This window comes from Metopolophium dirhodum, chromosome 1 (assembly GCF_019925205.1).
Source record: "Metopolophium dirhodum isolate CAU chromosome 1, ASM1992520v1, whole genome shotgun sequence".
NCBI classification, from domain to species: Eukaryota; Metazoa; Arthropoda; class Insecta; order Hemiptera; family Aphididae; genus Metopolophium; species Metopolophium dirhodum.
Window position 1 is genome coordinate 113,555,621 of NC_083560.1, and position 12,301 is coordinate 113,567,921.

The window sequence follows — 12,301 nt, forward strand, 5'->3', positions numbered from 1 at the left end:
TCACGGAATGAGCGCCGCGCTCATACGCGACTTCTGACGGGTTAAATCTACGTGGGACGAATGCCCATCATAAATGAAAAGTATGGGGTTTTCTGGAGAAGGACTTGTTGTTTTTAGGAAAGATTTTTCAAAATAATTTAAAAATACTTCCTTTTCCATCCAACCATTGTTTGTGGCTGCATATGTGGTTCCTGTAAAACTTGAATTATCTCCAATCCACTTATCCCAAACACTTTTTCCCTTAAATATAACTAAAGGAGGACCTTTTTGTCCAATACTATTGCATGCCATCAAAACAGAGGTGTTCTCTCTTCCAGAACTATGTGTGGTACGTGTAGCTGCTACACCAATTTCTCCAACATTTTTGGTTTTGGATGGGTCCAGGCAGAATGAGGTTTCATTTAAATTCCAAATTCTGTCAGGTCGGTCTTCCATCTTTAAGTCTACCATAGTTTTCCATAATAAGTCAAAATAATTATATATTATGAAAGAGTCGAGTGCTTTTTTCTTGAGTGTTCGACCATTTGTGGTTTTTTAATACTCAAATTATGTCTTTTTGAAAATGAGAGCCACCAGTCCTCATTAGGAAATCCATTTTTAAAAGGGGTTTTAATTTTATTGTAGTTTTATAATTGCCAACTAAAGTTAAAACATCTTTTCGGCTGAGACCAAATCCATACCTTTCCATTGTTTTTAATAGATCTGATTAGATTCATTACTCGGTTTTGGTATACAATGTGTTAACAGATGCTTTTTCATAGATTTTAAGGTATTTTGTATTATAATACTAATATAGCTGTGTGATATCCGGAAAGCAAAAGATAAAGAACGGTACGTTTCTCCAGAAGCTAAAAATATGAAAAAAAAATAATATATATTATAATATTATATGAATGTCATTTTTTATTTATTTATTTGAATCAAAATACACTAATAATACAATAGGTACTAATAACTAAATAACCGTCAACAATTTATGTTATAAATATTTTATTTTTTAAAGTTAACGAAATATAATTTTTAGATTCTGAGCGGAGCGATGAATGTATTGATTTTACAATGAAGTGTGTTTTTTTTTGTGTCTGTCATCACGTTTTTTTTTACTAACGTTGATAAAAATTTTTTCCCTCGGTCAAAAAACTTAAAAAATGTAATACAAGACTATTCATAACTTGTTTTAAGTGAAAATAAAAAAAAACTGATCGTAAATGTTTGATTGTTTTTTATTAGCGTCTAAAGTTAGAAATTTGAAAAATACGTAAAAATCACGAAATTTTGTAGTTTTTTTTTATTTAGAAATTCATAAAATTTTTTTGGTTAGAGTCTAAGATTCGAAAATTTGACAAAAGATTCTCCATAAGTTTTTCTACCTTTCTAAATAAAAAAAATCTTACCGGAAAGTCAAACTAAATTTTTATGAGCGTTTAAAATTAGAAATTGGGTGTTCCCTCGTTTTTTCCGTGCACGAATTCCTTTTTTTTTTATGTAATTCAAAAGTCAGTCGCGTCACGCCAGTCGTGCAGTGCACACGTATATGCTATCACTGTTATGTATAACTTAATATCAACGGAATCATACGGGCGCTTCACCTTCCGAAGCAGTTAATCGTGCTAATTTGACGTCGCAACCGCAGATCTGCAAGTCATCAACACCACCCTTTTCCGAGGATAGTAATTATAAGTCTCTTGTTTTAAAACAAAATTAATATAAATTATATTATTCATATTATTGTACCAAACTACAATTATCAACAACAACTAATATACTAGAATATCTAATTATACTACTCCAAGGCACCGTCGCACACGGTGACCTTTGGACTCCGCGATTAGATTAAACCGTCGCATCATGCCGCAAGGTTGCTCCAATACTAATAATAAATCCGTATCGCCAATTACAATTATAAACAAGCAACAGGTAGTTAAGCAAAAAAAAAAAAACGAGACCTCAACGCATTCAAACAAAAGATCCCTACCTACATCACCAACGACACCAACAATGCCGCCCAATGTAATCACCAAAAAAACAAAGCTATTTGCCTCTCCTAATCGCTATAGCGTTCTCTCCAACACTGTTGAATCTGATGATAATGACGACCCACCTGAGTCTCTTAGCCAGGAGCCATCTGATACCACCACACATGCATCAACGAAAGTGTCATTGCCGCCACCCATTTTTATCAAAGGCGTATTAAATTACTCAGCCCTACTCTCTGAACTTACAGAACTAATCGGGACAACCAGCTTCGTTTGTAAATCGACGTCTACCCACTTAAAAGTACAAGCCGAAAAATCTGATGACTATAGACAAATAATCCATTTCCTAAATGAAAATAACGCATCATTCCATACCTATCAGCTTCAATCAGAGAAATCTTACAGAGTTGTCATAAGAAATCTCCACCCCTCTACCCCTACTGCTGATATCTCCTCGGCAATTGAGGAAATTGGGTTCCCAACCAGGCAAGTCACAAATATAATCCACCACCAAACAAAAATGGCTCTTCCCATGTTCTTCGTTGATCTTGAGCCTGACCCCTCCAACAAAGACATCTTCAACATCAAGTCAATCCTTCACACTTTAGTCAAAGTCGAAGAACCTCACAAACGCCGCGATATCCCTCAATGCCTAAACTGCCAATCCTACGGGCACACAAGAGCTTACTGCTCCTACCCCCCACGCTGTGTTAAATGTGGTGAAGACCACCCATCTTCACTATGCAAAAAAACGCCTGACACTCCCGCCACCTGCGCGCTGTGCTCCGGCAGTCACCCAGCCAACTACAAAGGTTGCACTGTCCACAAGGAGCTCCAAAACCACCGCCGTCAGCCTCTCACCTCATCCAAACTCACTCAGAAACCCCATCAAAGGCAACCTCCTCAATGCCCTGCTCCACCAACCAGCTCACCATCTTCCAATCTTCAATCAAACACACGCCTCAGATCCTATGCCAATGTAACAGGTAACGACACCACTCATAATCAATTTTACGACAACCACTCCCCCAAAACTGATATTGATGTTTTCTCTAAGTTTTTAGATGAACTAAAATCTGTTATCAATCCTCTAATTACTCTCCTCACCTCTGTCATCACTAAGCTCCTTGATACTAAACAAAATGCCTAACTCCTATACTTCTAACTCTCTCCTCACCCTTCTATGGAATGCTAACGGACTAAAGAATCACACAAATGAACTTCTCCTCACCCTTCAGGAAAAAAGAATTGACATTGTCCTTATATCTGAAACCCACTTCACCTCAAACTCGTACGTCAATCTCCCTGGTTACGATTCCTACCGTGCAAACCACCCAGATAACACTGCTCATGCAGGAGCAGCAATATATATAAAATCTTCACTTAAATACATACCACTCCCAAACTTCATAACCGACGACATCCAATCCTGCGCTATATCTCTGACACTTAATAACATCCCTATTACATTCGCAGCTGTTTATTGTCCACCGAAACACAAAATGTCTCCGGCCAGATTCACTGAAATTTTCTCCACACTCAACAACAACTACATCATAGGTGGCGATCTAAATGCAAAGCACCAACAATGGGGCTGTCGTGCCTCAAATCCCAGAGGAAATTCTCTCCTCCAATCACTACCATCTACCAACTCTACTGTCATTGCACCTCCAAATTACACATACTGGCCTAACTCCCGTCGAAAAATGCCAGATATCCTGGATATCTTCGTTATTAAGATTCCAAGAAACCTCCACACTCAAATATTTAATCTCATTGACCCATGCTCAGACCATTCACCAGTCATGCTTTCACTAGACTGTCTCCCTCAAGCTAAATCCAACGCGTCAGCTCTATCTCAATTTCCAACTGACTGGGACAAATTCAGTACAATCCTATCGGGAAAAACTTCCCTTAAACTCCGCCTAAAGACTCCCTCTGATATCGATGACGCAGTAAACCTACTCACAACTAATATTCAAACCTCTATTTGGGACTCAGCCAAACCTGTGCCCTTGCACGCTAAGCCTTCCCCTCATCTCCCCTCCTACATACGAACTCTCATCTCACAAAAACGTCGCGCTCGGGTTATTTGGCAAAGAACTCGATATCCTATTGACAAATCCCTTTACAATGCACTTACCCAAAAGTTGAAACGTCTACTAGCTAACCTTAAATCGGAGTCTTACGCAAATTATATTTCTTCTCTCACTGGCATGGATGGCTCCCTATGGAAAGCCACTAGGAAACTACTACGAATTCACAATTCTCCCCCTACTCTACGTAATGCTGATGGTAGCTGGGCACTGTCTGAACAATCTCAAGCCAACATATTTGCCAACCACCTATCTAACACATTTCAACCACACCACAATATTATCTCTTCAACCACAATCCAAGAAGTTGAAAGCTATCTTAACTCTCCTCTTCCGATGTATCCTCCTCCTAGAGCTTTTTCCCCTAGTGAAGTTGAATTTAATCTTAAGAAAAACTCACCGAAAAAATCTCCTGGTTTTGACTTAATTTCGACGGAAGTGGTCAAACACCTTCCTAGAAAAACCATAATTTTCCTAACACAAATTTATAATGCTATGCTTCGCTTATCATACTTTCCTATATTATGGAAATATTCTATCATTATACTCATACCAAAACCAAAAAAACCCCCCGACTGTCCTTCCTCATATAGGCCTATAAGTCTCCTACCAACTCTCTCCAAACTATTTGAAAAACTTCTTCTCAAACGAATACTGCCAATAGTTGACGAAGCTAAAATACTACCAGACTCTCAATTTGGTTTTCGCAACAGTCACTCAACGATCCATCAGATTCACCGCCTGGTTGACAAAATTTCATTTGCCCTAGAGGAAAAACTATACTGCACTGGTGCTTTCCTTGACGTCTCCCAAGCTTTTGACAAAGGCTGGCACTCAGGCCTCCTCTATAAATTAAAACCTATTCTACCTAGTCATTACTATCTGATCCTCAAATCCTACCTCGAAGATCGGTTCTTCTCCGTACGTGTAGGTTCTTCCTTCTCCTCTCCTACTGAAGTAAAAGCAGGCGTACCACAAGGCGCAGTAATTGCCCCTCTACTCTTCAATCTCTACATCTCCGACCAGCCTACTTCACCCCATACCTTAGTCGGTGATTTTGCTGACGACAAAGCCATACTAGCAACCAGCCCTGATCCTGTCTTAGCCTCCTTCTACATACAAGATCATCTCTTATCCCTTGAATCGTGGTACAAAACATGGGGAGTAAAAATGAACGAAACCAAGTCCATCCACGGTACATTTGCTCTTCGCCAAGGTGTATGTCCAACACTTTACCTCAACAACCAACCACTTCCCCCTGCGCAATGCATACGCTATCTCGGTATCCTTATCGACCGCCGTCTCACTTGGAAACCTCACATAATTAGCAAAACCCGTACACTAAATGACCGCTTCCGACTCCTTCGTCCACTTCTAACATCAAAGCACATGAAACCTTCCAACAAACTCCTGCTTTACAAACTCCTACTCAGACCCATCTGGACTTATGGGATTCAACTATGGGGCGCTGCCAAAATCTCCAACATCAACCGCATTCAAAGATTCCAATCCAAAATTCTTCGCACAATTCTAAAAGCACCATTCTATGTCTCTAACCACACCCTCCACACTGATCTCAAAATACCATTTGTCTCTGAACTAGCCAAAACTCATTACAAACGTTTCAATAGCCGCCTAGCTCACCATAAGAATCCGTTAATCTCCGACCTATCATCTATTTCTATCCCAGGTAACCCAGTTAAAAGACTCAAAAGACAGTGGTGTCGTGACCTACTAGCCTAATTTAGTCATACTCATGTCGTAGTACCTCCGCTGGGAGGCCTCTACATACGGGATAATCTGTCATTTATTTTTATTTTATTTTATTTTTTATTTTCATCAATTGTTCTTATTGTTCATGTATTGAAACAGATTGAATAAAAATACTTTAACAACAAAAAAAAAAAAAAATTCAAAAGTAAATAATAGTAGACATTTGAAAATTTGACCAATTGTTAAGATTACCATTTTATATACACCAAAAAAATTTTAAAATAATTTGATAAATTTTGGGCTAATTTAATACGGGACTCCTCACAATTTGGTTAAATATTGGATCAAAAATAATAAAAATACATAGGCACGATTTTTTTTATATAAGCATTTAAACTTCGAATTTTGACCAAAATTCATCATTGAAGTATGATAGTTTAGTAGCAAATAGTTTTGTAGTTAAAAATTCATAAAATGTTCAGTTTTTATATTTAAGGATTGAAAATTTAATGCAAGATTTTTTGTAATTAGTTTATAATGTAACCAAAAAATCAGAAAAATATATTAAAATTATAACAGCAGAGCGACATACACATACCCGCTTTTTATTTATAAATTATGTTTTTATTATTAATCAGTATTTTAATAACTCTTGTTCGAAATCGATTACGAATATTTATTTGTACCTACTAGATGAAGACTGCAAGAGAAGGTACAAGAATATTAAAAATGCCTATTTAAAAAATAAACGGGCAAGAATAATGAATACTGGAGCAAGTGCCTCTTCATAACCCTCAAAATGGCATTTAGCACCATTTTTAACTTTTTAGATACAGTACCACAAGAAAGAAAGTAAGTACCTTATTACATATTATAAAGTGATTGATTTCAAGTGCAACACTAATTATTTCGCAAACTATTTCCTTTTTTCAAAATTTGTTTTTTTTAAATTTTTTGATACATATTTTTTATTAATTGCAGTTAATTTTGCTATAATAACAAATTATTAATATTTATTATTCATTTTAACAGCACTACATCAAATATATATAATACTGATAATAATGAAGATTCTGGCTCGGACGAAGAGGAAATAAATATCACACAAAATGATATTATACTGCAGGCATCACCAGTACCACAATATCCTCAATCTCCGTCGACTTCAAAAGCACAAAAATCGACAAATAAAAGAAAAAATTTAAAAGTCACGGAATTATTGGAAAAAAGATCTAAAGAAAGAACAGAGCTGATGACACAACTGATTTCTAAAAAAAATACGGATAAGTACGATGATGTTGATCATTTTTTCAAAAGTGTAACTCTATCGGTCAAAAAGTTGCCACCACACTTAATTTCACAGACGAAATTGAAAATGTTGACAATTGTGACTGACTTGGAACTTCAAGCAGCAAATAATCATACACATAACGTCCACATCATACCTAGCAGTAGCAGAGTATCATTACAGTCAAATACTTCTACTAGTAGTTCCCCATATTCTAACAACTTTACTCCATACAGTTATAGTCCACCTTCACTAGATTCACCATTATATTCAAATATTCAACAACAGTTTGGACCAGCAAATCCAACTACATTTACTCCTTTCCAGTCAGTTCAAAATATGAATAATGAATGGAACACCAATTCTCAAGAAATGTAACAATATATTTTAAAATATTATCTTATAAGGTATTTTGATTTTTTTTAAATTAATTGTTCATAGGTCAATGAAATATATGATAACTGATAAGGTAACTATTTTTATTTATTTTGATCAATAAAAAATTGATTTATTATTAACTTTGATACAAATTCTATATTAAAATAAAACAACAGTATTCCACAAATAAATGTATAAATCTGAGTTCTTATTTCATTTTACTTTATCTGTACTTAATTGAAAAATTGTACTTACCTCAGTGTAACCGCCAATTTTTCTTCTGGTGATATGGGTTTCCTTATAACAAATGTTGGATTTAATGTGAAATCGTCTCTTATAAGATTCAAAATAAAATCGAACTGATTACGGTTTAATCTAAAAAATTCCCTAAACTTAATTTCATTATTTTTCAGAAGCCCGTTGATAAGTATCTCATGATAACCTTCGGTACTCCTCTTTGTAAATAATGGATCATGCTGCTTTCTTTTTTCTTCCGACAAATACCAGTATAAGATCTCATCATCTTCTTCTTCTAGCAAAAGAATTTTTAAGATTTCTTTATCGACTGTATCCATTATAATAATTTTTAAAAACGAACAGTTCTCGTGCACCGTGAACTTAGCACTTTAAATTATCTAAAGTATTTTCCCGCACCATTACTTATTGAACTATTGCAATTGCAACCAAATACTGAACACAACATTTTAGCGGCTGCAAGTAACAAAACACACCACTATGTTGACAACGTGAGTGTACGAAATGAGACGTATATTGTTAATTGTTAGATTATAATAACATAATATGACACGACGGATAAAACTATTATTATCTATGGGTACACTATACACGATGTCATGATTGTCAAAACAATATTACACACGTTAACTGCAGTGTAATTTATGGTACGAAAATTCGTAAATTCGTATTATAATTTATCTAAGTGTTATTTTTTTCTACAATATTAAATGAAAATGTGATATAATTATACAAATGGAAAGTCTATGAGGTAATCTTAAATACATTTAATTAGTTCATTCGAAAAAAAATTAGTTAATTAACAGCATTTTACGTTAAACCAAAAACGGGAAATATTGCCGCGTGTATAATTTATGGCCGCCGCCGCGGCGAATGAATCCGTGACGTCACACCAAATGTCAAAAATCATCGTGACTAGCGAACGAATAGTCACAAACATATTTTAGTGATATCGTTATCCTAGTTAAACTCTATTCTATTAATTAGGGTAAAAAATAATAATTGATTTTTTGAGTCGTATGGTCCTTTAACTAACATTTTAGCACTTCTAATATTATAATTTCAGGTAATCAAAATATTTTCTTATTATATTAATAAAAAAAAAAAAACGCCATCAGAATGTAATTGAATGAGCATTGTATATTACATTATAACTGTAAAACGTCATAAAATATGTACAACAAAATTGTAACCTGTTACAACAAGATTGTAAATGTAAAACATATATATAGGTATATCAATTGTAACTTGTTATAACAAGATTGTAATGAAATGTAAAATATATATAACAAATTGTAATCAATGTAAATGTATATCAAAATTGTAAAAAATCAACTACTGTTGACTATTGAACTTAAATATCATTGTTAAAGATTCTTAGCCTTACAGGCTAATAATTTTTTTTTTTTTGGCAGGGAGATGTAAAGGAATAGCTTTACGTACTAATATATAATAATATATGTATATAGGTAATTGATTCACGTATTAGTGTATAAGTATTACTCTACTCGCAGAGGCAGTTCTCCTTGAGTTGTTATGGTCTCCTAGACGTAACCTCTTAGTTAGAAACCACATTCTATTTTGGCAAGCTAATCAAGAAGAGCGGACAACAACAAACTATCATTACGAGGCGGCAGTTTCACTAAATTGCGAGAATAACAACTTTGTGAACCAGCTACATTCACCTCAAGGGGGCACCCTGTCCACGCGCAGGATCCATCAAAGTAACCGATATCGTATATAGGAGGGCTAGGAGCACAGCATAAGCAGATGTACCTGGACCAGCAACACAGAAACGACTTCACGCCACTAGCCATACTTGCCTACAGGACGACTACTACTACCACGACGATATTATACATTTTATTCTGTTATAATAAAAACATTGCATTTACTATTCTAATTTGACTACTATTATTTTCAAAATCATCCACATAGTGAATCCCTGAAGGGGCAGCACGTAACACCGTGTAAAAGTTCCTCGCTTCACACAACGATTTACCAATCAAAAAATTTTATTTTTGAAATTTAGTTTATGTATAATATGTGTGACCTATTAGGTTGTACAAACAATTTACAATTTTAAAATACTGATAACTCGCTTTAAAATTAAAATATAATAAAAAGCCCAAGACATTGCCTAGATAATAATCTTATCTTTAAATTTTGTAAGAGGTGAATAAACTATAATTTTTAAACTAACGGCGCAACACGTGTCTTGCTTAACATACAATGTTCTATGCTACGCACTTGTAAGACGGACATAACATATGCGGTGAGGCGATAAAAGTATCAGAATTTCAATGTAACGTTTAGTTTTTTAAATATTAATAAATCTCAAGAGTGATATTTTTGTTAAACGGCGTGTGACGCGTCATGACCATTTAAATATAAAATAAAAATTCAAAAATATATTTTAAGAGGACGTTATACCCGTAATATTTAGCGGTAAAAACAGGTCTACCAAAAACAAACGAAACGTTGCCAAAAAATGGTTTTAGAACAAAATTACCTATTATTAAATGTATAGAGGGTAATATTTAAGAGACAACCTCATCGGCGTTTTTTTAAATATGAATTATTAAAAAAGTTACAGTTGTTTAAAAAATGTAAAAAAAAAGGTTTTCCCCTATTATAACGAGCTGTATATTTAAAATAATACAAAACTCCGATGAAGTTGTTTCCGAAATATTGTTTTCTATAAATCTCATAATAGGTATTTTTGCTCTAAAATCGCTTTTTAATGCTGTTTTGTTTGTTTTCCGTAAATATATTAACGTTGATCGATTTAATATTTTCATTACTGTAATGTGCTGCTGCCTGCATGCATGCCGTTGGGAGGTCCATCGCGATTTCCCCCCACTACTCCAAAAACTGAATTTCCACTACGACTATCGCGCGGTTACGGTCCGTCGATGGTTATCGGAAGCTTCCAGGAATAGACCGAACTAATATAATAGACAATAATATCATCTTTATATTTTATAAGCTAATAACGTCGCGTCTTCCCTATAATGTAATAATAATTGTTTTTATTTAATCGGCATTGACGATTGATGGCATTCCACCTACGATCTACCAACTCTTATTTGTTTTATTATTTTATAATATTATAAATTATAATTATTACGGACATTCTAATATTTTCAGATAGTAGGTACCTGGTACCTACCTCAAAGTCCTATGCATAATTTATAATAATTCAAGTACCTATACCTAATAAATATCCGTCTTTTCATATACGGAATACATTCTATACATTATGATGGTAAATTGCTGATAAAAAATACTATTGGTATTAGTATTTATTATTTTATTTTTACACAAGTATGCCTATTATGACAATTAAACAAAAATAAATATAATAAAATGTCAAAGGTCAAAATAAATATGCACTTATAAATTAAAAATGGTCAAATATATAAAATATGCAACCATACATTTTGATTATAAGCTCTTATTGTTATGAAACAAATTTCTATGTTACTTAGCTATGTTTTGAATGATTATTGAAAAACATGCAAACTCATTACGAATTATGATAGCGGAAGTCTCAATATGAGACTATTAATAGCTGTATTTTCAATAATTTGTACAAAAATAAATATTCAATTTTGAAGCAACATTACACAACTGTCACAACCATTCCTCCTGGGTAATTCGTTGTGATCACATAATTTCTCCGTTATTTCTGTGTCGTCGTGTTCAATTTTTTTTTGTGAATTTTGTGTACTGAATTTTGAATAATTTTTTTCCATTTTTTTGACAATGGCAAATAAAGAAAATAAGCAAAAACGGAAACGGTCATCTAAAAAAAATTCACTAATTCGAAAACTTTTTCTACAATTAGCACTACGACGAAACAAAAAAATTAAGTAAGTATATAAATATAATTTATATATGTTACAGTAAATGATGTTAAACATCAAAATAACGTTATTTTCTAGTAAATAACAATAATTACCTAATTAGCTAGAGATTATCGTGGTTTATTATTTTTTTGGTTTGATTATCGATAATTTCTACACACGATGGAAAATGTTGTTATATAATGTTATCTTAATGGTATTAGTTACTAAGATAGTATTACAGCCGCAGTAGATAGAAAACGAAACTTTGCAATTTAAGTAGGTATGGAAGAAGATATTGAAAAAATAATGCTACAGCCCGAAAACAATGAGGATAATGAGATCAGAGACGAAAACAGTGAAAACAATGAAATCGGAGACGATAAATGTCTCGGTTTGTTAATTTTTTTTTAATTATAAATTTAATTTTATTTTTAAATTTATTTTTTGGGCATTACTAAACATAAAAAAAAAATAAAAATTGGACGGTTCGATTTTGAATTAAAAAAAAATTCAAAATAATGCAAAATAAAACTCTTTATTGCTCGTTTGAAAAAAAAAAGTACGAGTAGGTAATAAATAATAATTATAAATTTTACTTCACCCGACCCCAACATTTCGGTCATTTTATAATTATTTTGAATAGGTATTAAGGTATTACGTTTTATTTCAGTCAACAAACGTCAAGAAAATATTACAAATGAAAGAAGTAATTCAATTCAATGTTTAAAAAAGCAAGCCGAAAGG

The 12,301-nt window shown here is 33.5% G+C and overlaps 1 protein-coding gene across 1 annotated transcript; it reads right to left on the bottom strand.

The window, feature by feature from the left end:
• LOC132951613 (uncharacterized) lies at positions 1-450 on the bottom strand. Its single transcript, XM_061023426.1, has one exon. The coding sequence runs from the start codon at positions 448-450 to the stop codon at positions 1-3; it is 450 nt and encodes a 149-aa protein (XP_060879409.1).
• Positions 451-12,301: the final 11,851 nt, after the last annotated feature.

Bases quoted from the DNA above. Each gene is read 5' to 3' on its own strand.
- LOC132951613 (XM_061023426.1), bottom strand. From the start codon at position 450: ATGGTAGACTTAAAGATGGAAGACCGACCTGACAGAATTTGGAATTTA.